Source organism: Syngnathus typhle, linkage group LG18, assembly GCF_033458585.1.
Source record: "Syngnathus typhle isolate RoL2023-S1 ecotype Sweden linkage group LG18, RoL_Styp_1.0, whole genome shotgun sequence".
Classification (NCBI taxonomy): Eukaryota; Metazoa; Chordata; class Actinopteri; order Syngnathiformes; family Syngnathidae; genus Syngnathus; species Syngnathus typhle.
The window spans coordinates 6942948-6970729 of record NC_083755.1 but is presented as its reverse complement, the minus strand read 5'-3'; the positions used below and the strand labels follow the sequence as shown (position 1 = coordinate 6970729).

General features: G+C 45.0%; 2 protein-coding genes across 6 annotated transcripts; one reads left to right on the top strand and one right to left on the bottom strand.

Moving 5' to 3' along the window:
* Positions 1 to 1092: 1092 nt before the first annotated feature.
* On the bottom strand, positions 1093 to 27781 carry prrt2 (proline-rich transmembrane protein 2). 5 transcript variants are annotated; one of them, XM_061264189.1, is made up of 20 exons: positions 25919 to 26092; positions 25077 to 25328; positions 24682 to 24971; positions 24414 to 24543; positions 19230 to 19427; positions 18315 to 18444; positions 17176 to 17253; positions 16077 to 16190; positions 15584 to 15723; positions 12051 to 13384; positions 11475 to 11541; positions 10905 to 11119; positions 10065 to 10207; positions 8472 to 8564; positions 5875 to 6044; positions 4553 to 5717; positions 2599 to 2959; positions 1738 to 2179; positions 1479 to 1658; positions 1093 to 1274 (listed from the first exon to the last, which is right to left on the bottom strand). In XM_061264189.1, the coding sequence occupies exons 2-5, from the start codon at positions 25318 to 25320 to the stop codon at positions 19420 to 19422; spliced, it is 672 nt and encodes a 223-aa protein (XP_061120173.1). In that variant the 5' UTR covers positions 25321 to 25328; positions 25919 to 26092; the 3' UTR covers positions 1093 to 1274; positions 1479 to 1658; positions 1738 to 2179; positions 2599 to 2959; positions 4553 to 5717; positions 5875 to 6044; positions 8472 to 8564; positions 10065 to 10207; positions 10905 to 11119; positions 11475 to 11541; positions 12051 to 13384; positions 15584 to 15723; positions 16077 to 16190; positions 17176 to 17253; positions 18315 to 18444; positions 19230 to 19419. The 5 variants fall into 5 exon arrangements, with proteins under 5 accessions (XP_061120173.1, XP_061120172.1, XP_061120171.1 ...); XM_061264188.1 differs by lacking the exons at positions 1093 to 1274; positions 1479 to 1658; positions 1738 to 2179; ... (11 more) ...; positions 18315 to 18444; positions 19230 to 19427 and adding an exon at positions 22306 to 22884; XM_061264187.1 differs by lacking the exons at positions 1093 to 1274; positions 1479 to 1658; positions 1738 to 2179; ... (12 more) ...; positions 19230 to 19427; positions 25919 to 26092 and adding an exon at positions 27369 to 27781 and having other exon boundaries at positions 22891 to 24543.
* On the top strand, positions 13033 to 19404 carry LOC133142717 (double C2-like domain-containing protein alpha). The gene is made up of 11 exons (XM_061264180.1): positions 13033 to 13160; positions 13236 to 13375; positions 13791 to 13870; positions 14481 to 14555; positions 14890 to 14999; positions 15599 to 15725; positions 15991 to 16050; positions 17737 to 17921; positions 18735 to 18816; positions 18987 to 19083; positions 19268 to 19404. Exons 1-11 carry the CDS (start codon positions 13033 to 13035, stop codon positions 19402 to 19404), a joined length of 1221 nt encoding a protein of 406 aa, XP_061120164.1.
* Position 27782: the final 1 nt, after the last annotated feature.

The following is a 27782-nucleotide window of genomic DNA, read 5'->3' as shown; positions in this document are numbered from 1 at the left end:
TGAGCTAAAGTTTGCGCAGTGTGAGACTCGAACTCGGTTCTCCCGAACATAAGGCAAAAGCGTTAACCATTACACCAGGTGGTGTTCTGCAAATGGTCGGTGATTTTGTCATTTTATCCATTGTGTGAGACGTATACTATGAATACATAAAAAAACTTAGAAAATTTCAACGCCAAAATGGCTGAATGGTTCATGACTTGGTTTGGTGTCCAGCAGCCTCGGGTTCGAGACTTGCTCTTTGCAGCTTTTGCAAATTAAATACAGCGATATATAAGAATCGAACCCGCCTCTCCCAAACTCCAGGGAAAAGCTATAACCACTCGGCCATTCGAGATCTTACATTCAATGTTCAAGTGATTGTAATTGAAGGTTATTCTGAACCTTCATTGCAGATATCTTCATGATCTGGAACAATAGACAAAATTCTTTAGTCAACATTCAGCGGACAATGGTCGAGGGGATAACACCATTGCCTCCAAACTTTGCAGTGCTGGTTCGAGGCCCGAACCCTCCAGAGAATTGTCTTTGCAGTTTTTCTCTCGCATTAGCGCCTGTTTGAATGTTTTTTTTTCTTTTTTTCTTCTTCTAATGACGTCATCACAAAAAGAGTATAAAAGGCGTCAAGATCGCGACGCTCATTCTTGCACTCACCACTGACAGCGAGAGCCACGTTGCTCTGGTCCACCTGCTGCGCCGGCCGTACAACAACGTGTAAACGTGACAAGGTGGGTGTTCAACTTTTGCTAAACCTTTTGAAACTAACTGCTTTTGCTTTCTTTCAGCGTCTAGTTGCACTTTGGGCGTGCTTCCATCTTGCAAGCTCAAAAGTTTGCAGAAGCTAGCGTTAGCAGTTAACATCTCCAACGACCACCAAAACGCATTTATCTGGCGTGCAACCAAACAATTTAAGAATGCAACGGTGGGTAAGTACATGCACATTTTGAAAACTGAGGCACGCACCGTGTGGAAAGATGACTAACCCTATTTTTGCACAAACATTTAGCGACGTCTGGACGACAGCGCCGTTTGGCCGAAGGTAAGTAGACATAGCAGCATTTGCATGAATCCACCAGAGAATTACTGAAACGGGTATTTCGATGAATTTCTGTTAATATTCGACTTTCTGTCTGCAGGTGCAAACCGTCAAAACGAGCCTGTCATGGCCGACTGACTTTGTGAGTTTTAAAGTCAACTCTTTCAATCGACTGCTTCTAATTGTCTTCTCATTTCTGTCCCCAGGCAGGCCTGCATCTGGAACCGAGGGAACAGGTTGACTGCAAAATGGCAAAAAAAAATTTATTAGCAAGGCATCTTTTATAATTTACTAAAGCAAACATTTGTTCTTTTTCTTTTGTCTGCAGGGTCCAAAATGGCCACCTTGCAGTCCTCGCATGGCTTCATGGGACACTTGCAGGTCTACTCTTGCTCAATTTGCTTGTTAGGCTGAAAATGTAAAAGCAGAATGGTTGTAACGTTACCGTGTCTTTCAGACCAGCGAGCTGTAGTTGGAGAGACGTCCGGTGCTGCTCTCCATTCATCACTGGTGAAACACGCACGTGTCCAAACGTTTGACACATGTCAAACATTTCAGCATGTTCTTCCTCCTTTTGTCCACCAGGTGGGACCAAAGGACCAAGTTTCTGTAGCATGGTGAAGATCTACATGGTTTTAATCTTGTGTCATCATCAACCTCTTGTCCAGGTGATTATAAACTTGGTATTGTTTAAAAGCACTTACCCGCTTTATTTTTTATGCCTCCCTCTTCCTGCAGAGCACTTTCCAGTAAAGATGCAGTTGGAACATCCACTACCTGCTGGCCAAAGATAAAACCCCTCCAAAGCCATGCAGAGGTACTTTCAGGTTGTCTCCATTCTCAGAGTTGACACACAAATAAAACGTACTAAATGGCAGCTTGATTGGTTTGTGTTGTGTGCAGGTATCCATCCTGGAGAATTTTTACAACATTTCAGGAACTCTGCCTGTGAAACAGCAACTAGCTGCTTCCACTCTACAGTAAAAAACAAAAGCAGTAAACCTAAATGGAGTCATTGTGACAATTTCCTTTTTCTTTCCAGGCAGAGGTGGCAAATCCAGGTCCAGAAAGTGAAAAGCCTGCCACAATTTGTCTTCAGCCTCTGAGCTCGTTCATCTGGATCTGTGCTGCCTGAAGAGCCCTCCGCTGGTAAGGGAAAGAAAGTAAATGACATTTTAGCGAACCTGTTTCAGAATTTGAATAACTTTTTTTTTTTTTTTTTTTTTTTTTGTCCAGTGTGGATCACCAGCCGCTCGTAGCGGAAGCTGAGGACAAGAGCAAAGCCGCATATCAGCAGCACTTATTTGCTCAGCTCTAAGGCAACCTGAGAAGTGAGGCACTTTATATCCTCCTCATTGCACACTTATCTTTATTCCAATAATTCCTTTCTCCTATTTTCTGACAGGAAGCAAAGAACAAAATCAACTTCCTGAGTCATGCAGCAAGGAACAAAATTGGCTACCTGGTCATGCAGTACGCGGTGCCATAAACAACTCAACTTGCGCACTGGTATGTTTCATGCCAAAAGATTTCTGCACGAAATGTTGACTTAGCTTTTTACCTACCAATCTCTTTTTGTCTCAGGTCCAGGCATGGAGTGCCACTCGTCCCACCGGCCGACCACTCGTCCCACCGGCCGACCACTCGTCCCACCGGCCGACCACTCGTCCCACCGGCCGACCACTCGTCCCACCGGCCGACCACTCGTCCCACCGGCTGACCACTCGTCGCACCGGCCGACCACTCGTCGCACCGGCCGACCACTCGTCGCACCGGCCGACCACTCGTCGCACCGGCCGACCACTCGTCGCACCGGCCGACCACTCGTCGCACCGGCCGACCACTCGTCGCACCGGCCGACCACTCGTCCCACTGGCCGACAAGCAGACTGCCATTCAACTTGTTACTTTGTTGTGATTGTTTACTCTGCAAAAGAAATAAAGCTTATTACAAATGATACAAACTTTACACTCTTCATTTTCAAACATCACAACTTAAACTTTAAAACTAAAAATTAATTTCTTCCAATACAATATTTTTAAAAATAATTTCCCCCCTAAACATTTTCTGGATTATTTTTTTTTTTTTTTACGGATTTTTTTTTTTCTAGTGAAATTTTTTGAGAAAAGGGGTGGGACTACGACTGGAATACCGCTTTATGATTGGCTGAGAGCTCTAAAACTGGGCGGAGTCAGGAGAATAAAAGGCTTTGATTGGTCGACGAGTGGGCGTGGATATGCAAATGAGGTCCTCTGTGATTGGTTGCTTTAAAGTGGGCGTGGTTTCCTAAAAACGAAGCAATTTGATTGGTCAGATGTGCACAGATGTGAAAATGCTGCATTCTGATTGGCTGTCAGAAAGTGGGCGTGGCTATGCAAATTTTGAGCCGAGCCGTGATTGGCCAGGCTGAATTTGGGCAGGGTTAGGAGGCGGGCAAAGTGGCACTTAGGTTTTGGAAGCCTCTTTTCAGCTTGGAGTTGAGTGTTTGCCTTCAGCCACTGAACAGAGCCAAGTGTTTGACTGCTTCTCTCTGTCTTCACATGACTCAAAGTGACTGCAATTGTACAATTGCATCACTTTGACTCATGTGCACACAGAGCAAAGCAGCAAAGACGTGTCTGTTGCAGTGACACTCACCTCAAGGCTGAAAACTTGGGTGGACACTTAGGTTTTCAAACAGTACTTTGCCAATGCAGTGACCACCAAGCACTTAAAACTTCAAATGAGCAAATTTGCTCATGAATCACAAAGACTCGCATTCCACTTGAACAATTTATTGAATAGAAAAGCAGTTTGAAAAGGCCCTGCCTGAATGCATGGAAGCAGCTGAAGTGCTTGATGAATTCAGGTATGATGTCACTTACTTTTCGTGGCAGGCACTAGGGGGAAGGTGAGCACATGCAAAAAATCTCTCACTGGGACAAAACCTAAGTGCCAGGTACTCCACAGTACCACCACCACTCACTTTTGGAGACATTTTTCCATGACACTGACGCAAACCAAATCAGTTAAATATATGTTTCTGACTAACTTGGTTTGCATCAATGTCATCAAAAAACACATCCAGACGAGTGTGATGATGATATTGTGCAGTACCTGGCACTTAGGTTTTATGAGAGATGTCAGCTGCTTGCATGTGCTCACCTTCTCCCTGGTGTGTCATGACAATATGACATCGCACATCAGCTCCTCAAGCACATAACATTACCAACTAATACACAGTTATTTTTATTATTTTTTAGATTTATATATGTATATATTTTTAAATTCAGGTCATATGATTTGAACAAAGTGGTACACTTTCACTTTTCACGTGTGCCAACTTTGATCAAAAACATACTTTATAAGTTACAATGCACGTGCATTTTTTAAAACGATACTTCTTACATTGACATGTAACTTTAACGACTGTAGAGCAATTATTTTGTTTCTTTTTACTGTGGCCCAAATAATCAACGGGACAAGGTCCACCTTGCTAGTCGCCAGAGGCATAATGCTACATGGAAAATGGGGAGGTACCTTTCGAAATATGTAGATAGACGACCAGCAGCCGACGTGGAGCCTCCAGTCTTCAAGTTGGACATGGAAAAACATAGAAAAACAACGTTGAAGTCAAACGTTTTCGTTGATGACCCTTTGATTGACAGCCGAGTGAGTGCTGCTTGTGGGCGTGCTAGCTAAAGCTCCACCTCTTGTTTCACGAGAGCTAGTGAGTTCCACTGACGTAACGACTAACAATGATTCTCCTTTCATGTCTTGTTTACATGTACGCATTTACATACATACAGCAAGTATAAGAGCTTGGAAAAAGTTGACATGACTCACTCGAAAGCCCAAAAGGTAGCAACCTGAAGAGCTAGCTGCTCACTGAAGCGGAAGTGTACGGTAGCCGAGAAAGCTCAATCCAAATCACCGAAAAGCGCGTTTTGGCAGCCTGCAGAAAAGACACTCCCACATCATGCATACAACACTAGTTCGGATGATACCGTAAACACGCATCAAGAAATGCTCAAAAACTAGTAAAAAGACCGGCCTTGTCAAAAAATAATATTCTGTCATATTGTTTGACTTTCATACATTTTGTGTTGTACCTTTGATCAAGTTTGACAGTGATCGTAAATTATTTAAAATAATTTATTTGGGGCAGGGTGACCAAATCAAGCACAACAACTGGAAAGTCAGGATTCATTCCCTCACTGATCCGTTCTCGCGATGAACTGGAAATGCAAATCATGACTCGTTCGTGAACGGGAAGTTACTTCATTTTCTTCTTTTTGTTTCACGGCGAGGTGGCACCAGCTTCAATGCGCATTACCGACACCTACTGGTTGAAGTCATATGAACTGAAAAAATAACTTTAGGAAGTGATTCCTTCACTCTCGTTCCCTGAAAGAAATTTGTACTTTTGAACGAATCGTTCACTCACGAGTCAACACTATTGTACTTGAAAGTATGTACTCATACTTGAAAGTCAAACTTTGCTGAACTTTGACTGTTGTGACATTTGAAATCAGCGTTTGGCTCCTGAGCAGCTCTTCAAAAGGCTCCTGAGCTCCCCCACTAACCCACACTGGCTCACCAACAGCGTCAATGATGGAGACGGACATCTGTTGGAAAAACGATGCCAGACTGATTCCCACAGGTGAAGCGTCCACTTTTAGCAACCATCAAAGGCTGTTTGGAGCTGAAATATCAGGAGAAATCAATTTCATTTATTTGGTTTGGCATGCAAGCATATTTAAGAGGGTGCCCTCATGACCCCTCCGACCCCCCCCCCCCCTCTAGCTCCGCCACTGCAAACCCGGTTTAAGAATAGGTGTGTGCAAACTTTTTAGAACCACCATAAATCCTTTCATTCCACTGTTGACTGTCGGCTCCCACGATGCTCGGCCAGACGCGTGACGCACATCAGCCCAGAGCCTGGAAACGACCTCGCCGCCTCATCCGCATCCTCGTTCGACGTGGCCCGCGCCAGCCTAGCGAGGGCGCCAGTTCGGGTGTTGCCTAGCAACTGGAAGGTGGAAAACAATCAAGGCCTTCAAGTTAGGGATTTAACAGTGAGCGGGATTATTTGAGCGCACGAGGAGGAGAATCATAATCAGGCATATAATACTCACACGTGAAAAACAAAATGTGCATGTTCATTGAGCAGCAGCAGGAGACCCAAATGAGTTTGGGCCCAAAAGTCAAGGAAAAGTCAAAAGGATTTTTCCTCTTTGTTTTAAAATGAAGAAACAAAACTTTCGGTCTTTATGCTATCATATTAGCATCCAAAATCACAGTGCTAAAAGCAACTAAGTTGACACGCTATTAATACTTTCAAATCTTCACCCGAGTTAAAACCGTATTTGAATCTTCCTCTTGTGCTTGATGTGGTTAAGTAGCGTGGGCGTACCTAATAAAGCGGCTGCGCGTGTCATCATCCAACGGGAGTGAGGCTGCCACCCGTGACCTTTCTGACCCTTTAAGTCAGAGCAGCATTCCCACGATAAATGCAATATTACTTTGTTGTTATTAATGTTCCGTGCGCCACCGAGCTAATAGTGCTCTTTTTTGTTTTGTTTTCCTGGCTCAGAAATGAGACCGTTTTTCATTCGAACGTTGTCCTCATATTAAACAAAGACGTCGGGCCAATTTCAACAAGTGCCGCTTGTTTACCCTGACAGGCTTTTAGAGTGCTTATCACATTTCACAAACACTAAAATGATGAATTTGTCTTTTTATTTTATCCGTCATTATAATGCGTCCATTAATCAATAGAGCGGACCACCAGTATTCAAGGAGGACTGAAAAGAAAACAAAATACACACATAATTGACACCAAACAAACATTTGCTGGCTGAGCTTCAAATATAAATCTGTCACACAGGCGCACAAAATAAAAGCCGCAAAATTACGAGACTATTGTGAATCCAATGTATCCACAGAAAGAAAATATTTGTATAATGGGCAGGAAGATACATTTATTTAGGAGGGAGGGAGGGAGTGGGGGGTTCACATACATATATGCTGAACATGTTCCCCAGCCCTGGGCGGGAGCCATTTTCCATACAGACTTAATTAAAAGTTGTTGTTTAGTTTTTTATATTGTAAGTGCACCATCTGTGTAATAACATCAGAAAGACGGCAGACTGAAAACATTTGTTGTTGAAATGCCCTTTGGAGTGTTTTTGCATACGAATGGCGGCTGGCCACGTGCGCGTCACCCGAGGCTGCGCGTTTGCCCTTTTACGACACCGCCGCGTTCTCGTTTGGAAAAGAACATTTTAGCAATTTAAACCTCTGTCTGCATTCGTTAACGAACCCTGACCTGCAAATTGCCATTTAGAGCGCTGCAATGGGAAATCTTCACAATAAACCTTTTCTCTGAATGGCCTTCAAATCGGTTCGAAAAGAGTTCTTCTCAGTGTATAATTGCACAGTCGGGGATTTTTTTCTTAGCCACAGCGGTTATTGTCGTGATAAATGTATGATTGATACCTATTTTAATGGTCAGTAATACTATACGGGTGAGACCTCACTATTTGCATGCAAGTTGTCAAGTAAGATAATCACCATTTGTAGCGTACGCTCATCCCAATCCATCTTTGTACTTTGAATCGTAAACGGGGAAAAAGCTGCACACTCGGCAGAATATTCCACCAGACTAATTGCCGCCGTTTGTCTTTTTAAAAATGATTCAGTGTTGTCATCTGAGCTGCCGCAACACAAACAAACCTTTTAGGATTTGCCACGGTAGGACGCGTTGAACTGCCGCTGGTTTACATGAGGTCAAAGTTTCTTTGGTTCATCTGATGATCTTTTGGGTTTTTTTTGTCTAAATAAAAGAAGCTTTCTAATAAATACCCTTGGGCCTCTAAGGTCAATTTGAAAACAGTCCCCGTTGCTAATACAGCGATGCGAAATAGAACAGTGAAGAAATTATTTTGCTACGTTGAGCTGAAATTAGCCAGCTGACATCAAAACATGAAGTATCATCATATGAATTTGTTCGCGCCATTACTGAAATGATACTCATGTACTGCTCCCATTATTGCCAATTTGTTTCCTCACAATAAAAGCATTGTCCCTGTTTGATCGCGCAGTCCCTCAGGCGGAAAATAACCATTGTCACATTTTTGCTATTGCGGCTGAAACACAAGTTTGCGGTTAATTGCCACGGGAATACGTTTTTATTGCTTTTTGATCACGCCCGACACTCAAGCGGTGACAGCGTAATTAAAAGCGCGCAAAGTTGACAAGCTTTCTTGTGTAGATGGACGTCAATGTGTGGGATGTGTTTTGACTATTGCGTCGCAATTACTTTTTAAAGGTCAGCCTTGAGTGTAACAAATACAAAAACTGAGTGTTTACTTTTTCAAACTCGCCACATTCACATGATTCACCCAAGGACATCGCTTTGAACAAATATATGCTTGTCACTCGGTTTCATACTTACCATTCAGTCCAACTTGTTCTGTAACACTTGTATCTCAAGTCATTTCTCCCGATGGAAATAATTAGGAATGCCGTTCATCCTGTTCAGCCTCACCTGAAAAAATATATACAATAAATCATACATCATATGTGCATCTGTAATGAGCTTGTCATCAACATGCAAATACAGTGTGATGCAATGCTGGAAAAGCAGCGAACCCTATAAATATGAGCCAGTCTGAACATGTGGATAAAAATGTGTGTGTGCGCGCGTCACGTTGCTCTGGAGGGTCTTGTGCCTTACACCGCCATGTTAATGCAGTCATGCATGGCCGTGCCATGGCATCAATTTAATGCAAGCAAATCATACATGACTGGTGTGTGACCGTGTGTGTGTGTGTCATGCTTGACTTGCGTGAATCTGCAGAGGAAGGACGAAGAGGATGGAGAAGCTGGTGAAGCAAAGACTCACACATAGGGGAACACTATTAAACGGAAACATAAATAAGTCTGGGGGGAGGGGGGGAGTAAAAAAAGCATATTCACTGTTTTGGAAATGTTTTAAACCAAACAATGCTATTAAAAGGCCCAAATGAGTCCACAAAGACACTAATTGGTGTACGCGGGGACAAATAGCACGTTTCCACTTGTCTATCACTGACACTGACTCAAGAACACTGAAGCCTAATTATATGGAGGAACTGTATTCGTCTGCAGAGAGCCAAAGCGAGAATATGCCGAGTTTTGCTTAAAAATAGCAAAGAGGAGACAAACGATTGGAACTTAAATCATATTTCCCCACTATAATACTTCTTTTTTTTTAATGAGGGAAATACTGGTACTCTATAATACTGGACTGTGCATCATGATTGTGACTCCTTGGCCACCAGGGGGAAGTATAATACCATCATGAAAACACAAAGAAAGACGACTTTCACAACAACTGTAAGCTACAGTAATGTCGTTTTACACAGAGGATAAAGATTATATGCCTGTGAGTTTGGTCATATTATCGCACTAGGTTCATATTTGAAAGTAAAAGCAGCCATATAAGACATAAACTCCAAAAGTGGCCAGCGACAGTTGCGTCATTAGCGACAATTAAGAGAAGGAAAAACAAATTGTGTCATTAAGGAATCATTTGCTGCCAAACCAAGCCTGCAAATGACTACATTTTGATAAAAAGAAAATCATAATTGACCCCTTCTTTTGTTGCATTCTAATTTCTGTGGTCCAACTTGGATTGATGCCTGAAGAATGTACAAGACTTGAATAAATTAAAAGGGCAATTGGATAATTAATGAGGTGCCTTATTTTTTTTTAGACGGCATTTAAGTCTAATTAAATGCAACCTGCGTGTGGCACTCTCGAGGACCGACTCCCCCCGCCGTGTCGCTTGTCCTCTCTCCCCCCCCCCCCCCCCCACACTTCAGCCCCTCCACCCTTCTCCAGCATGTTGCTCATGCCCCGCCCCTCCCTCACCTGCTCCTCATGCTCATCACAACTTGAACTATAAGCGCTTTGAATATTTCACTGTAAAGCGTGAGCCGCCGCCGCCGCTCCCTCCTCCTCCTCCTCTTCCTCTCCTCCTCCATCGACTCTGCGCTACTCTCACCGCCACCTGTTAGTCCATCCGTCTCCCTCGCTGCACTGTGCTGGAATCCCCTCCTCCTCTTCATCTTCTTCTTGTCTTGTATGAGGAGTTTCGGAGGTAAGTCGCCGCTGCCTTGCATTTGTTGTCGTCTTTGCATACATGATCTGCAACAAAAAGAGGCGAGGGAGTCAAGAGAGAGGCTGGCGGACGCTCTTGTTTGAGCCCGCAACATGTGGCAGTTGCGTTGGTACGCTTTACCCTAACCCTCCACACACACTTTGCACACAGTTTACTCATCCTTGGCTCTAATTGACAAGAGCTGGCTGGAGCACCGCCTGATCCTCAACTTGTGGCATGTGGCTGCCAGTGTTTTGTTTTTTTTTTAAGCTGGATGCCTGCGTGGGGGAAACTACAGCGGAAGGGGGGTGGTTGAATGTGTGCGCTGCAGGTGCACCAACATGACTGACTTTAGAGTTAATGAGAGGTATGGATTTAAAAAGAGGACATGGTGTGGGGGGGGTCCATGCTTGCTGTGTGAGTCTGATCGAAAGTGAAGGCGCTAAAAGAAGAAGAGGAGGAGGAGGAGGCGATGCAGCGCACAAATATTCTTCTCCAACCTATGACCTCACCATCTATACATTAGCGATTGTGTAACGATAGAGACACAGGGCTGATGCTTCTTCTGCTGCTTCTGCTGCAGCAGCTGCTGCTGCTGCTGCTCTGCACAACTTGCGCATATAGAAATAATGCAAAGAACTAAAGGGTCAGCCAACATCATGGCCTGTTTGCACAGGAGGAAAATAGACAATGCAAAATCGATGTAATCTTACACGGACTATACATAACTTGTTTGGTACTGACTGATAACTGGTTTGTGCTTGGGAGCAGCAGATTTAATGGCGTCCTCAAAGGCCAATGAAGATATTCGGGATACTCTTCCTTCCAGAATGGTTTGAAGCACCGCTGCCAAATCTGCTTCATTAATGCGCCTTTGTCAAAGAATAGAACATCATCTTAACGCCGCCGTCCAGATGATCGAAGCCATTTTGAGTCCAAGGCTGAGTGAAGACTTTTCCCTATGTGACGATGAAAAGAAAGGATGAAAGCCGGCGTCACGCGAGCGATCAATCGGCATCTTGCTGGGAGATTCTATTTTTTTTTTTGTCCCCCCCCCACCCCCCTCCTCCCGGGAAGCATCAGGCCCTGCGGCTAAGTGTGTGCTCACAGCCACATGTGCCACTGACTGAGCACATCACATCAGCGCACACACACAGTCGCATTGTCTGAACGTGCATGCGAATTAATGAACTGATGCAATCTTCGTGTTGCCTGGCTTTTTGGTGCACCTTAAGTTCCACTTATCTTCTCATTAGAGTAAATACATCTGACATCCATACCTGGACTGTTAGAACTTAAAAGTCATCACTTTACCTCGACGTGCATGTCGGAGCTTTTTTTTTGGCACATGTTGCACACTTTGCCGCTCCCGGATGCAAATCTGCAAACGAGAGACAACACGTACGTTAGCTAACCAATCAACAGCCATCTGCACAAATGAAGAGCCAGCGTCCTTGTCAACACGCTCTCAGTCAAAAGAGTCAAAGAAGCTTTGGGGGCTGGCAGCTGGCACGTTGCCGTGCGTTTCCCCGATGATTGTTTCATCCTCAGCCAAGGAGACGCCGGCTGGATGAGCTGTGACACGCGCGGCTCGCCGCTCGCAGCGCCGAGGCCGCTCGCCTCCGTGACAAATGACCCCGCCGACCCTGTGGAAGGTCAACAAACTGCAAAGGCCTCCAAATGGGTTTCACACATTATGACTTCAAACTTTTTTGGACAGATAGCTGGCTCAAACAGAGGTTTGCTAGCTTGTTATCATCTGTAGGCAAAAACACTTGCAATCACTTTTGTTTTTGTGGCCCGAGTGTTGTGTTGTGGCTCTTTGGATTGCGTCCATTATTTAATGCACAGGCCTGCCAAAACCAAACTGGGAGAAAGTCTGTGACTCACCTCATCTGCTTCGAGTCTACCAGTTTTTTTTTCTCTTTTTTCTTCTCTCACACTAAACTCCCGAGATATAACACCCCGAGCATCTCGCTTGCAATCGATGGATGCCGCAGGTGGTCCAGAGGGGGATTCATCGAGCGCGGAGGACACAACGCCTCCACCGGGGGGCCAGCTGCGATCTGTTTTTACAAAACAAAAGCCTTCAGATGTTTTTTCTACCCGGCCCCCTCTTGTTTATTTAAGGACCAGCACAGACGCAGCGGGCCCGCTCGTGGTCAACTCAGCTCTCTGCCAGCACGACTTCATGTAACCGTCACGACATTATAGCAAAGCCATATCCAGTAGATTCCATTCCATAATCACCCGATTGTCTACGGAGGATTTCGACGACACGCTGTAATTTGACGGCGGAGGACGTAGGCTTCAGGCAGAAGATTTGCGAAGCATAATTCTTCCTCTTTCATCACAAAGCCTGAAGTGATTTGCTCGTAAATGGAAATGAGGGCAAAGCATCTGCTGTTTCCGACAAGTAACTCACGTGAGAAAAACCTCCGAACAAATAAAAAAACGCATCCGGAAGAAATCCCCCCCCCCCAATTGGGAATTACGGGGAGTTGCCAGAGCAACACGATTACGACGTAACTCTCGTGTTCTGCTGCATGGCGGTCATTTAAGACCTCGCTAATAACATCCGTGGGAATGTTATATCTGCTGGGTGGAGGATAATTGGTCATACTTATCGCTTTGAATGCGATATGGATCCGAGCGCTCCCACGTGTGGCCCAAAGTGCCTCAGACACCGTCCTGAAAAGAAGATCAAGTATAAAAATCAGTTAATCAGGCTCTAATCATATATTTGGACCTCGTGGTGACCTTGTGCTTGACTTGAAATAATGGTCATTGAATTTGGTTTGGTGGAGAAAATGGTATGAATTGAGTTGATGACTCTTTTTTTTTTCCTTTCAGTCTTTCGACCTTCATCCCAATGACGGTGCGGAAAGGAAAAACTTTAGCCGTCACCATCCAGGAGCACATGGCCATCGACGTCTGCCCGGGACCGATCCGGCCCATCCGGCAAATCTCCGCCTACTTCCCCCGTCTCTCGCCAACTTCGTCCTTCTCTGAGCCGCTCTCGCCCAATCAGACGGGAGCGGCCGGCGTCGCCGCCACTGGAGCCGGGGCGCTCAGCCCGGGCCGCACGGGAGACGTGAGCGGCGGCGGGCTGCTGTCGCCTTTGTTGGCGGCGGGAGGCGGCGGTGGCTTGCTGTCCGCCATGAGCAGCGTCGACACCTCCATCGAGGTGGACAGCTGCGACAGCGACGATAACAGTGAGTCACCTGCAAGTACAAAAAAGAAGTGAGAAAAAAAAGTGTACTGTACAACAAAAGGACAAAAAACATCTCCCTCATCCATTCCTTCTCTGCAAAAAGCCGCTAAATGGGTCTTACGAATGTCACGGCCGCCGACATGATACATTTGTCACACATGAGGCTCCAAAGAAGAACATCACGCTTTTTCCTGCATGCTACTATTTTGGAATATAAAGACTCGATCGCGTTCAACCCTCAGGGGAGTCGACACAGGCGATGTGCGTCATCGCCTAAAATAAAATAAAAAAAGATCGGTCCTGTAATCCTTTTGAAAGGCGCACGAGTAGGTGTAAGAAGTGAAAGTACATGAATCGTATTCGCAATCGATTCCAAACAGATCAATTCCGTCAAATCAATTGTCATTTTTGAACAGCATCTTTGGGCACGTTGGAGTTTGACCTGCTGTATGATCGAGCCACCAGCTCCTTGCACTGCACTGTCCTGAAAGCAAAGGTAAGCAAAAAAAAAAAGCTTCCCCATCGGAACAAATTAGCGCCATTGCAATGCATTTGGGAAAAACGATTTGCTAGTCGTAGCGAACGGTACGAGCTAATCGTGCCTTCGGGTACTCAGCATCCAAATAAAAAGGAACATAAAAATCCAATCAGGATCAAAGGCGCTTCTCCTTATTCTGGGTTTTGGGCCTGCTTGCATGTCATTTGAACACATTACAAGCATTGCATTTGTTTCGCCGCCACTTTGATGTGGGACGCCCTCGCGGAGCCGTTGGCGCGGCTGTAAAATGTCGATACCGGCAGATGAAAGCTCGGCAGATTGTTGGCAACGTTTGGAATAGATGCGTTGAAAGGTTGCGTTTTGGCGCCGGTTGGAGTGTCAACTCTAATTAGAAGGGCAATTTTTGAGTACAGTAAAGGGAACAAATGTCCATAATGTCTGACAATTAACAAAAAACAATCATAAAAAATAATGGAAAATCAAATAAATCAATAAAAATAAGTTACAAAATAACGAAAAAAAATAATGCAAAATAAAATGAATCATTAAGAAACAAAATTTCTAAAAAAATAGAATAAAAATGTCCACCTCTCTCTGTCTGGGCAAGGGTCTGAAACCGATGGATTTCAACGGGCTGGCCGATCCCTACGTCAAGCTGCACCTTTTGCCGGGAGCCTGCAAGGTCAGAATCTTATTATGCGATTGTACGTGCCGTGTTTTTCTCTAATTCAAAAGGAGGCGGCGATATTAAAGAATATTACACGCAAGCTTACGGCAACGTTCCGGCTCTCGCTATCCTGTCTGATTAGGCTACGCTCCAGCGACTTAGAATGGAATTGATTAGTATCAAAACGGAGTGCACCACTCTATTCATTTGCTGCCTTAATCATATCATTTGGATTTTCTTGTCATAAATAATTTAGACCAAATAGAGAACAGTGACTCAATTGATTTTTCGAAATTCTTTCAATAAATCGCACTATTGCTGTTGACAATTTTTCTTGGGCATCCTGTAGGCCAACAAACTGAAAACCAAGACTGTCCGTAACACTTTGAACCCGGTGTGGAACGAGACGCTGACGTACTGCGGCATCACCGAGGAGGACATGTATCGCAAAACGCTGCGGTAAGCTTTATTTTGATGCCGGCCGTCCTCTGAGGCCTTTTATGTCTTGCGTTCGTTCCCCGCCGCTGCCCGGCGGTATCAGTAAAGATCTCCCCTGGTTCCCGCTCTCTTTGTCTCGCCGTGACAGATTGGGGTCACGCTTAAGCACCACGGGGTGTTTTTATTTCCTAGACCGCCACCCCCTCGCCTCCTCTTTCCATTGCCGCCAAAGGTGCGAAAAGCTGGGAATCGTCATGTCCACTTGGATGATTTTTTTTCCCCGTTATAGATAGTATATATCAGCGCCATCCATCACGTCTCGTTCCATTGCCCTTTTCAAAGTGACTGCAAAGCGAAGATACATGACTTGATATTACCTGCGAGCTTTGTCACCTGTGTCCCGGAGCAACATCCAGGCCCATTTACGTAATAACATCTCTCGAACATTACGGCGGACAGAAATGCTGCAGCGCTTTTAGCCGCCATTAATCTTTCGCTTGGATACAAAGCAGCTCGTCTCGTTGGTATTCTCAAAAGGCGGAATCCCATTTGAGCCGAGCTGCTCCCCAGCACTTCAGAACTGTTAGATTGGAATGAATTCCTACGTCTGTCCTTTCCAGGGTGTCCGTCTGCGACGAAGACAAGCTGACTCACAACGAGTTCATCGGGGAGTCGCGGGTGGCTCTGCGCCGCGTGAAGCCCGACCAGACCAAACACTTCAACATCTGTCTGGAGCACCCACCTCCTGTGAGAAGAAAAGACACGCTGAGCGGGACGGGTTCTGTCAAAAAAATAGCCTAAACTTGACCTTGAAAACATTTTCTACCATGCTAAATGCTGTCTTGCTAGCATGACTTAACAAAACGTGATGGAGCAAAAGTGTCAAAGCATGTTGGGAGGCTGAGTTAGAGCGGCCCATCAAGCATCTTGTGAGACACCGACGGCCGCCTCGTCGTTTTTCAAGCCAGCCATTCCTCAGACCTGACTCTTTTTTTTTTTTTCCACCCTGCAGCTGCCCTCGCCCACGGCCATGAGCACAGCACTCAGAGGCATCTCCTGCTACCTGAGAGAGGTGATGATCCACTTTCTACCACTCACCATGTTTAGTATCTCAAAGAAGTTCGTGAAGCGTTTCCCGGCTGACTGATCTCGTGTCACACCCGCTAGCAATTCGATGAACGAGTAGCAAGGGGTGGCTGGATGTCGAGAGGTCTGCAAGACAAAAATTGGATTTTTACAACATTCTTTAGAAAACACTTTATAAACATTGATTATATGTTCCTTGCAGGGAACAAACAAAACAAAACAAAATCGAAACAAGGCCTGGGGCTTGGGAGGACCGAGCCTATTTCAAGGGAGCCCAGTGCCCCTGCCGGCCCCCCCTAGCTCCACCAGTGACTACCATCCCACTGTGTTAATGTTGGTGTTCTTTTTCTCCGTGTAAAGCATTTACCAAACACTGATCTGACTTAGCGTGGATAATTTAGTCGCCTCGATGTTTGTCACCAAGCTGCTTCATTGATTCCGGTGATTGTTTGTCGTGACGCTCATCCGCTCCCCCTCACAAAAAGAAATCATTCCCATTGCTGCGGCGGCCAATGATGCCTATTTGCCTCTAATGAGTCCCTCGCTATCGACCTGTGAAAGTCCGAGCTGCATTATTAGCACGCGCGCGCTGCAAATTAGCATCTCTAATTGTCAAGCCCATCAGTCAGACCAACAACCCAGCCTCTGCAAAATATGGGAACTTCTGGAGGATGGAATTGAGAGAATGGAAGGCGGAGAGACAATTAGCGAAAGGAGGATGAATGTGAGCCGCGCGGCATATTGATCACTTTACTGTGTGTCCTGCTCTCGCCTGGAGATAAGACTTAATGAGAGATGGAGCGATACCGAGCAAGTGAGAGGCTGAAAATACACATTCTGCACGTTGGGGGAACTGCAATGGGAGCTCCCATATATAATCATACCCACAGATAACATACTTTACGCGTGTGCGTGCTTCTGGCCAAGCGGGTGAGTCACGCCACTCTCTCCCACTTCGGCCATTTTCCTCCACCTGTCACTTTGGATCGTATCTGTCGCCTGGCTTATGTGTCAAAAGCTTCCGTTTGCAGTCATCCATGTAAAGTAGTGGAGCCCAGAGTCATAAACAGCAATAAAATCACGCTGAGCTGGGAAGCAGACGGCTCCTTACCTCTCCAGACTGGATTTTTAGTGGAGATGTGAGGCGGCACCTCGGCTAAATGTCACCCTCGGTGACATTTTCAAGTCCCTGGGAAGATATAAATACATCTTCAAGGTTGACACGTAGCAGAGAAGCATGTAAACAACCCTGACAAACGTGAATAAAATAAATATATAAAAATAAATTAAAATATATACTGTAAATGAAAAAAAACGGACAACGAGGCGCTCTAATGTAAAGGCGCACTTGTGTCGGGGAAACGTATCATTCCGAAACAAAACAAAAATTCTTATAATTTAGAATCGATACTTTCCGAATCGTTGAAGAGGAGCTGCTTTGACCAAAAAAAGAAAAGAAATCCAGTCGTGTTTTATAACTCTATTAACTCGAGTTTGACGTGGCGAGACGACAAGAGCCCCATCTTATCTTCACAATGCGTCGGGAAAATCTGAAATATGAATTACAGTGGGCGCCCGTGTTGCACGACTGCATTACATTTGATTACATGCGGGACTCCCGCGGCTCAACCTTCTGCTCCTCTTCTCATCTCCTCGCCGCTCTCAGTGGGAGACGGAGCAGCAGAGAAGTCTGGAGGAGCGAGGCCGTTTGCTGCTGTGCCTGCAGTACGTCCCCCCTGCCGACGACGGCGAGGGGGCCGGCGAGAGGGCCCGCGGTGGGCTGTGCGTGGGCGTCAAGCGCTGCGCCCACCTGGCCGCCATGGACGTCAACGGCTTCTCCGACCCCTACGTTAAAACGTAAGCCTGCTTTCTACGAGGGGCCCTTTGGTGGGTTCAAGGGTCAAATTATTCCCCGGGGGCTACACACGTTTTACTCGGGAAGGCCCTGGGGTGGCCAAAGCAGGGACAGCCACAAATGACTTAGAGTATCACTATTCTGTCACAAATGGATCGCCGATCCGTCAAGATAACGACGAGAGATGACGGCTGCTTTCCCACAAGTGGGCGCCATCACCATCATTCGTCAAGTTAACAACGGGGTTCTTGTGTGGAATGTCACTCCTCAAAAAAGGAGTGATGGACTCCGCAGTCGGGGTCACACCACGGAGCAGACGACGGGGTTGTTAGTGCCACGACCGCCCCTCCCCTCCCCAATGGTTTGATTACTCGGTGATGAAGGGAAAGCAATACCGCACGTGTCAGCGAGGTCAGCGAAGCTCTTCCGCTTGACTGATGCACTCTGACAGCGAGGAGACAAATGAGCACGGAAATCTTCTGGATGCCACACTTTCTGTTTCTCCATGGGGCTTCCGGCTTGTTCCTGGAACGATTGGCAAAAAACAAAAACACACACACAAGAGCTCGCAAATAAATACACACTAATAGTAATTTGTGCCTTTTCAACAATAATACTGCTCAAGTATTTTGGAGTAGCTGCTGGTGTTGGCAGTGGGCTAAAACTACAAGAACTGATCCCACCTCAGGAAATCCAGGGATAACGCGCTTAGGCTTTCCATATGCAATCAGTTCAGGAAAATCATTGCTATTCCTTGCAGCAGGTGGACAAGTCGCAGAGGACGATGATGCTGTCACATTCTCTCACTCTCTCAGGTACCTCAAGCCAGACGTTCAGAAGAAGTCCAAGCACAAAACGGCGGTGATAAAAAAGACTCTCAACCCGGAGTTTAATGAGGTACGTTCATATGCTTAACGCACGGATAGGCTCATTTTTGCCGCCGATAATCCTCAGACACGCTCAGCCGCGTCGAGGGCCAATTACTGTTTGCACGAGATCATCATGCCACTTCATTACGGACACGGCGGACAGGTTTTGGCAAATAACCTTTTGCTCCGTCTTGTCAGGAGTTCTTCTACGAAATCTCCTTCTCGGAACTCGCCGCCAAGACGTTAGAGGTCACCGTGTGGGACTACGACCTTGGCAAGTCAAATGACTTCATTGGTGAGTTCCAAATTGTGCACGATTGACGTCCCTCCCTTCTCCTCTGGCAGCGCTTGTAAACAAACCCTAACACAAGGCTTGACATTGTGTTTTGCTAAATTACTCAGATAATACATTTAAAAAAAATAATAATAAAATTCAAACACCTGTGAGAAAATGTCTGCTGTGTTTCTGTGATGGTCAGGTGGCGTGTCCTTAGGCTGCCACTCGCAGGGGGACACCCTGCAGCACTGGATAGACTGTCTGAAGAACAAGGGCAAGAAGGTGGAGCGCTGGCACACGCTGACCAACGAGCTGCCCGGCTCCACTTCGCAGGAATGAGGTCCGCCGCGTCGCTCAGGACTCTGCAAGCCAACACAACACATGGCAACGGAAAGCAAAGAATGAAAGGAGACTTTTCTGCATGAGTGTCCACAAAGGACTTCATGAAAAGTAAAAGGCATCAGTCATTTTCCACGCCACACCTGATTATCTGAAAAGTCACAGCGCTTGGGAATGACTGCTCTAACAGCTATGAGAACATTGTGCCAAATGGAAGCTTTGTGCCTCCTATTAAGTGGGACCATTTATGTTGATCAAATAATAGCGCATGAACATCTCGCTCGCAGTGCCAGAACGCTTCCGAGGAGCTTTAAGTCGACATTTTGCAATTATTGGACTGTGTTTTGATGGGCTGGTGGCGGCACGCGCTGCTGAAGGCCTAATAAGATGGAAAAGGAGAATCGGTTCTTCCACCTTAACAACTTCTTGTCAATCGTTTGCATGTTCCGTGTCATCGACCCAAAAAAATATATACGAGCTGCAGGATGACATGCTTGTCGTTGCCAGTTGCACTCTTTTGATCGCAAGATTGTGTTCATCTTATTTTTTTTGTAATGTGCTTCGAGTTGTAAAATGTGTCAATGCAAATATTCCAAAGTTATGAACTTGGCCATAGCTTTGTCTAAAGGAAACGATTTCTGTAATTCACATTTATTCAACAAAGCACACAACTTTGTCCAAAGCAGCTGCTCTTATTTGTGGAAGGCAAGCTGTACCGTTTGTGAGGCATGCAAAAAAAAAAATTTGTAAGTATATATCATATATATTACTTTTTGGGGTTGTTTGTCTTCTGGGAGTTGAAGTGAGCATGGTTTATTTATTTCATAAATGGTTCTTATGGATTTGCTTTGTGCCTCCCTCTATTTCCATACTGACAGTAAATCCAATACTGCCCCTCAGAGGACAGGAAATGCAACTGCACCCCCCCAACAAAAAAAAACATGCAAACGCTGATGTTGACTGTCTTGTTGAGAGTTTGACCTAGTTGACTGGTGTGTGTAATATTGTGTCAACACAGATGCACACACTGATATGAACAGGATGTCATAAAAGCACAAATAAGCAGCATCACTATAACTACAAGATTCAATCTGACATGTTTGTGCAACCAGCTGGAGCCGAGTCCACATGGGGCGGGGTTAATAAGATCAGCTAAATATTTAATGAGACAGTAGTGAGACAAAATCCGTTTAAAAAAAAAAAATGTTTCCACTCGGAATGGGAGCCGGCAGCTCATTTGACATCCCATAATTGTGTGTAAATCACAAACATTCAATTAGAAGGCCATTTCTCGTGCAGATTGGAGGAACACACCCTGCTCTGATGTGAAATCAGTTCAAAAGTGCAAAAGTTATTATATTACTAATTATTTTAAGATATCATTGAAAACGGTTTTGTATTTGTGTGCTAATTTCTTGCCGGGCAAAAGATGCCGGCGGCCAGCGAGCGGCCGCTGATATGAGCCAACTGGATTTAATCCCACTGACCCACTTAGTGCTTTATGTGGACAAATGGGAGCGGCTGCAGTACAGTAAGTAGTGCCTGTCAAATTAGCTGACTCACAGGATCTTTGCCTGTCAACATGGAAACACAGCCCAGGGGGAATTTTTTTTTTTTTTTCTGTTCCCTGGAAGATCTCTTTTTTGCCACTCAAATCATTTTTTTATTTTTTCTTCAACATATACAAACATGAATAATATGTTAGCATTAAGCTAGTAGACTTTTGTTGAAAATTTTGGTATTTAAATATAAAATTTTCATTTGGGTGATTTGTCCACTTTAGCTGTCGCAAGTACGCTGTGCCTCTTTGGAGAAATGCACAAGTCCTAAAATATTTGGGCTCTATAATGCAGATTGTGAAAAACAAGTAGCATCCACCTGCATGCATTGTGTCTTTATTATAAATATACTGCATAAGTATAATATTCCAAAGTGACAACTCGTGGTTCATACATGAATCCGAAAAAATCCCACGGCATGCCAGTCACTACAAAGATAATCAGAACAGAAGCCAGCTGCTAATAGGACGGCTGGGTCAACTATTAGTCATATCACGATCATTGAGGATTATATCAGCAGAATATACCGCTACAACTCAAGATTACTAGATCAAATATACATGGGGGGGGGGGGGGCTGTTGGCCTTGACAGGAGGCAGGAGTCGATTGTGTAAGGTCGGTAAGAAGCCAGTTGGTTTGCATCACAGTGACAATGGCAGGTAAAGGAGGAAGGAATACACAACAGAGTGAGTGCAGGCCTCACGAGTAGAAGATAGAAATACGCAATCACAGCTCGGCAAAACATGCACAGACCGATTTCACCCAAGCTGAACGTCTACACGACTGCGTATAGCTGAAAAATAATTTCATGGGCGTTTGCAATGTAAATCCGTCGTTCTTTAAAAAGCTACCTTGTGACCGAGCAGCAGCGCACGCAAGCTACGCTCACGACGTGGATGCCAATCACCCGCCACTCCTTTGTTTACAAAGTACACACGCACCCACACACACACACACCCACACACACACGAGATCGTGTATAAATATTACCAAAAGATAACCTGTGACCGACACAATTTGAATGTTAAAGCGCGCTCACTGGCCACTTTGTTAGGGACACCTGGATCAACTCAGGACATTCAATACATGTTACTAGCAAGCCACAGATACCAACCCATTAATTAATTAACTAGTAGTGGTTAAACTATAGTTGTCAATTTTTGAATCAAATTGAGTTGTTTTTTTGCGCTCAAGCAGTTTTGACAAAAAAAAAAAAGGATTGAATCTTTGCTCATACGGAATGTCCTTGGAATATCGCAGGTGTTCCTAATGTTGTGTCCCGAGCGTGTCCGTTGCTACAGTTTCAATGGTGGGACTCACAGTGCTTCAAAAGGTGGCAGCGTTAAGAAGATTACGGAATGTTTTGGCCCTGTGATAACAATTGAGATTTTTTTTTTTTTTGGCACTTATGTTCTCTCTTTGCAAGACAAGACTCGCATCATCCATCCCTCCGTGGTATCGTGGCAGTCTCAGATCAGGGTGATGGAGACGCTTTGTCCTCCAGGGTTGAGATGGTGACGGGGGGGGGGGGGGGGGGGGGGGGCGAGTGGAGTGTCTCCGTGTATCAGAGGGGATTTGACATGCTTGCGAGCGCGTCCTGGGATCGCCGCAGCCGAGATGTCCAATCGACTGCGACTTCGGGGACCAATCAGTTTGTCTCCATCCTCCAACAATAAACTGGCGGACGTTCCCAATCCCTCCCACCTCCCTTTTTTTTTTTTTTTTGCATCTTGTCTTCCATGAGCAAAACAGACTTCTCTAAGATCAGAGGGGCTAGAAAATAAGTGGCTGAGTTTGGTTTTAGTTGCACATCCAGGTAACAACTAGATGGTAAAAAACAGGCGGTGCAGGTGCGGGCCGGTCGGGATGCGGCTGCCTTATCCCGTTTCATCGCGGGATGAAACTCAGGTTTTCACATTGACTAAAAGAAGGAAAAGGAAGTGGGTTAGTTGGCCAGCTGTTGCGCAACTGACTGGCGGTTATGACACATGACGAGGGTCACTGGGCTATCGCTCTCATATGGATTTTTTTGGCCAATTTGGATATTTGGCAGAAGAAGAATCCGATAACGGCTTAATCAGCCAACTATTTAAAAAACACTTAAAGAAAAAAATATTTGGGGGGACAAGGTCACTTACGACAAAGTTTACAACATTACACAAACATCGCATTCAAACATTTCCCCCCCCCAAAGTTGAAGTGGCTTGGGTATGGAGTTAATTAATCTCCAGGCACCACCACCAAAGGGTTGCTCTGTGATTCAGACCCCTTGTACAAAAAAAAAAAATCTAATTTTAATTTGGATGCAAATACGCGCGTCTCCAGTCCCGATTCATTGAATGAACGGCGGATTCACAAATGTGTTATGAGAATCCCTTTATTAGCCAGATACAAGAACATACATCATAGGTCGGGTGGTACAAGGGGGATAACAGGTAAGGAATGAACCGCCGACTACACTACACACACACACACAGACACACACACACCTCGGAAGCATGCAGTCGTTTGGTTGCAGGAGGTAGAAAAAGATATCAAATGAAGACAACGACGGAATTAAACAGTGATGGAAACGGGAAGTAAAGATAATATATCAATAAGATGAAAGTTCTTAAAACGGAATACAGTGAATGGAGATTCAGGCTCTGTGCAAATTGTTTATTTTTTGGTGAGAATGTGCGTAAATATGTTGTCTAAACGTTGAAAAATTAATTGCAAACAATTGACATGCGCACACTCAGCCCATAATGAGGCACTAGAAAGCGGCTACGCTAGCTCCGAAGGCCCCCTTGATATCATTCTTATATATTTTATATATATATATATATATATTTACATAATATATAAATATTTTGGTCAAATTATTAGAGTAATATTGGGTCAGCTACGTACTTTTTTTTCTGTCTTTTGTGTAATACGGATCGCTTCTGTAGTTGATGCGATAGTGGTGCCATTAAAATGTGGATCAAGCCAGTTAAGTGCCTTCTTAATTGGGGCTATTTATCACGACAATCTGTGTTCGGGGAAGGTAAGTACCTTCTTTGGAACGGGCATGCGGCATATAAAAAGGCCATTGCAAGGAAATGGCTTGCAGGGTCTTCAATGCCAAGTGACCGGGTCAATAATCATACACAGTTATGACATGGAACTATTAACACGGATTAAGAAATGAGGAAGGACTATGTCAACAAAAAAAGGATGGAAACAAGACAAAGATTGCATCACACTGAGTGGATAATGCGGCAATCCAGCTCATTTTTTGCTCATTTGTTAGAGTGGATCGCTGTGGAATAAACCATTTGAGTCAGGTGGGGGTTAACATTTTTTCCCCTTCTAAATATATTTTTTGGTTCTCATGTGAAAAGGTTGGTGGATTGGCACAAAGAAGTTAAAAAAACAGTGGAAGGGAGAAGAGATGGAAAGGTTAAAGGTCGGATTTGGGACACTCACTGGCGAGGTTGACAATGCAGGCGATGATAATGAGCGTCCCTCCCACTAGCGACACCATGGACAGCATCTTGGCCACGCGGCCCAGACGCACGGCGCCGTCCAGGTTCCCTTGCTCCAGGCTGTTCTTGGACTGGGAGGGAGGAGACAGCGGGTTAGTCATCTGCCAATGGAGACCACTTTTCCTCCACCGGTTGCCAAATTATAATGGATAAGGTGGCTCATGTTCATATGCTTTGATTGGGTGCTAAATAAAAGGACAAAGTCTCACCATGATGGAGTAGACAAAGCCCACGATGTTGATGGGCCACACGGGGCAGAAGCAGGCCAGCACGGAGAGCAGGAGGTAGTCCTTCACCTTGGTGCGGTCCAAGGGGGGGTTGGTGGCGATGCTGGAGTGACGAGACAGCGAGGGCCTGGGTGAGAAGGCCGTGTAGGCGATGGAGCCCGCCCGGCTGCCTTTCCGGGTCTTGGCGTGGTGCGGGTACGAGATGGAGTGCTGGCGTCGAGGAGGTGACGAGACCACAGGGGAGGCGCCGTCGCCGGCGAGGGCCCCGTTACCTGAGGGACAAAAGAAAAAAAAAATTGCCTTTGCATTGACTACACAACACACACAAAGGTTTGAAAATCTGCATTCAAATTTGCCCCATTCCCATCACCACTCACTGCTCCTGAGTTTGTCGTTAATGACGATGACCAGCTCGCCTTTGGACTTGCTGCGTGGGGGTCCGGCGCCGGCCGGACTGCTGTTGCTGCAGCCGACGTCGCCGCCGCACGGGAGCTCCTCGCCCACGCCGAGGGAGGGGCAGGGCATGGCCACAGACACTTGGCTCAGCTCGGGCTCCTCCTGGTCCAGCAGGGACGGTCGCTCCTCTCCCGGCCAGGCGGAAGAAGACGACGCGGGCATCATGTTGACAGCTGTGAGGATTTATAAAAAAATAAATAAAAAAAACAAGCGGCAGATGGCGTACCTAAGAGAACAGAACAGAGGTGGAAACCAGCAAAAAATCTGTGATTAGATAAATTTGCAATGACCAGGGTCTGGTTTATTTATGTCTAGGGCCTGACTTTTTCCTTTTTTTCCCATCAAGAATTCACACATTTTCTCCACAATGCTTTGCTGAAGAGGTTGAAGCAGATGATTACGCGCAAATTAAAAATAACAATATTGCCATGACGACAAATGGTGAGATACAAACAAGCACACGCACTGTATATACACAACTGAGTGCATGTGATAAAAGCAGCCACGCAGGTGTGCACACAACAACATATGTGTACACACACGCACACACACTAACAGCATAATAAAGGACAAAGCCGTGATGGGGGCTGGGAGAGGGGAGCGGGACAATGGACCAATCCTCACTAATTAGCGCGCTGCTCTTAATACACTACCACAGAAAAAAAATAAGGAGAAAAAAAAAGGGGGGGTTCCCCGCATCGTCATCCTCACCCGTCTCAATATACACAAAATGTGCCTAGTCAGGGAAAAACAAGAAACTGACCTTTTTTGGTATTCCGTCGTTTTGTTGTCAACACGATAGCGGGGAGACGGATATTGGCATCGCACGTTATTTATCCAAGAATGAAATTAAGAGAAATGTTGACGTTTATGTGTTTGCTCATTTGAGCAGAGGGCATCCGTGTGTGAGGATGAAGACAGGGAGGAGGAGGAGGATGCTTGCTTGTTGGGCTTGGATGAGGGAGGGAGGGAGGGAGGGACTCCAGCATGCAGGGGCAGGCTAAAGAGCTGGATGAGGAGGGGGGGTTTGCACAAGTGAAAGCAGACAATGTGCTGTTGTTTATCGATAACATTCATTGTGCCTATCGATCCGTGTCAGACAAACGCGGGGATCGGACCATTTTAATCATTTTTGGGGAGGATAGTGTCAAATGTGATTCGCCGGCAATAGTGTCTTCCATCTTGACGTTGCTAGGGAGGATACGTTGGATTTCCCCATCCACCTGTCCAAGCATTATGTTACAAAAGAGAGAAAAGGATCACGAGAAGACAGATGGAAAGAGAGAAAGAAAGCAAGAGAAAAATAGAGAAAAGGGGAGCAAAGATAAAAAAAAAAAAAGGAGACACTCATCCAAAAGAACTATGCAGTTAGTAAATCAGCTCACGCTGAAAAATATAAACCACAATCATTTCGTATTTCAGCTTAGACACCCAGTCTATTTAACATATGAGACATAACTCAAGTTTATACGACAAAATGAATGAACAATAAAAAAAAGGAGGAAACAGTTTCTAGGCTAGAAAAACAAGCAACCAACTACTTATACAAAAATACATCACAAGGAAGGTCGTTGTCACATTTGAAGCAGTTGTGTAAGGATGCATCCCATTTACTTCACGTCAAGAATACAAAAACAACATAGGACGTGCTGGGATTTAAAAAAGAAATACCTTAGTGCGCCGTCTTGTGGGGTAAAAGGGTAACTACATCAGCAGCACTTGTACGTCAACAAATAAAGCTTTTAAATTGTTACGTAATGGCAATTCCATTATTTAGCAGTCATTCCATAGTCGGGGGGATAACTTAGGCGCCAATATCATATACGTTTGTTGTGCTTGAGAAAAAGGAAAGCAGAAAAATAAAATAGACCACGTTAAGTTTATCCAGTTCAAATATTAATTGCATTTTATTTACACGGACTTGGTCACCTGAAAGCCACATTTTCAAACTATTGCTATAAAAAACTTATTTTAAATGAAAGTCGTTTTTCGTGTTAATGTTTTATCTAATTACTGAAATGTTGCTAAAAAAAAAAGAAAAGAAAAGCGGAGATAGCATTTCTGCATAACATTTGGTATTAGCTGCATCACCTACTCGTCAAGAACAAATCGCTTGTTTGGTTTTTATGTCTTTTTTTTGTCATAATTAAAAGTATTGTGTTAGTTTGGCATCTTTAAATATGGCAGAAACGATTGAAACACATAAGACTTACCTTTGGGCTATTAAGGCAGTCCAATAAATTTTGTCTCATTTCAGCTTAGTCGCATTGCTGACTTTTTTCTTGCTTCCCTCTTGGTCGAAAAGGATTAAGCTACTGGATTCCGGGAGATAACTTCAAAATACAAATAATATTTTAATTGAAACAATTTCCTTGACTTCATGCTTTGTTTGCCCTCCGACGAGTTGGGTCAGCTGTGGTAGGGCATTCCAATCCACTGAAGGCGCGTTTGGAAGTTTACTCCAAGAGTGGATGCGTATATAAAAAAAAAAAAAAAAAAAAAAGGAGTGCGTTCCACAAACAGCCAGAGAAACAGTGCGCGCCCGGTGAATGTTTCCGAGCGCGCCCGAAATTTACCATCACTACAAGATTGTCAAGAAGCTACACAAACAGCAAGAAAAAAAAGGG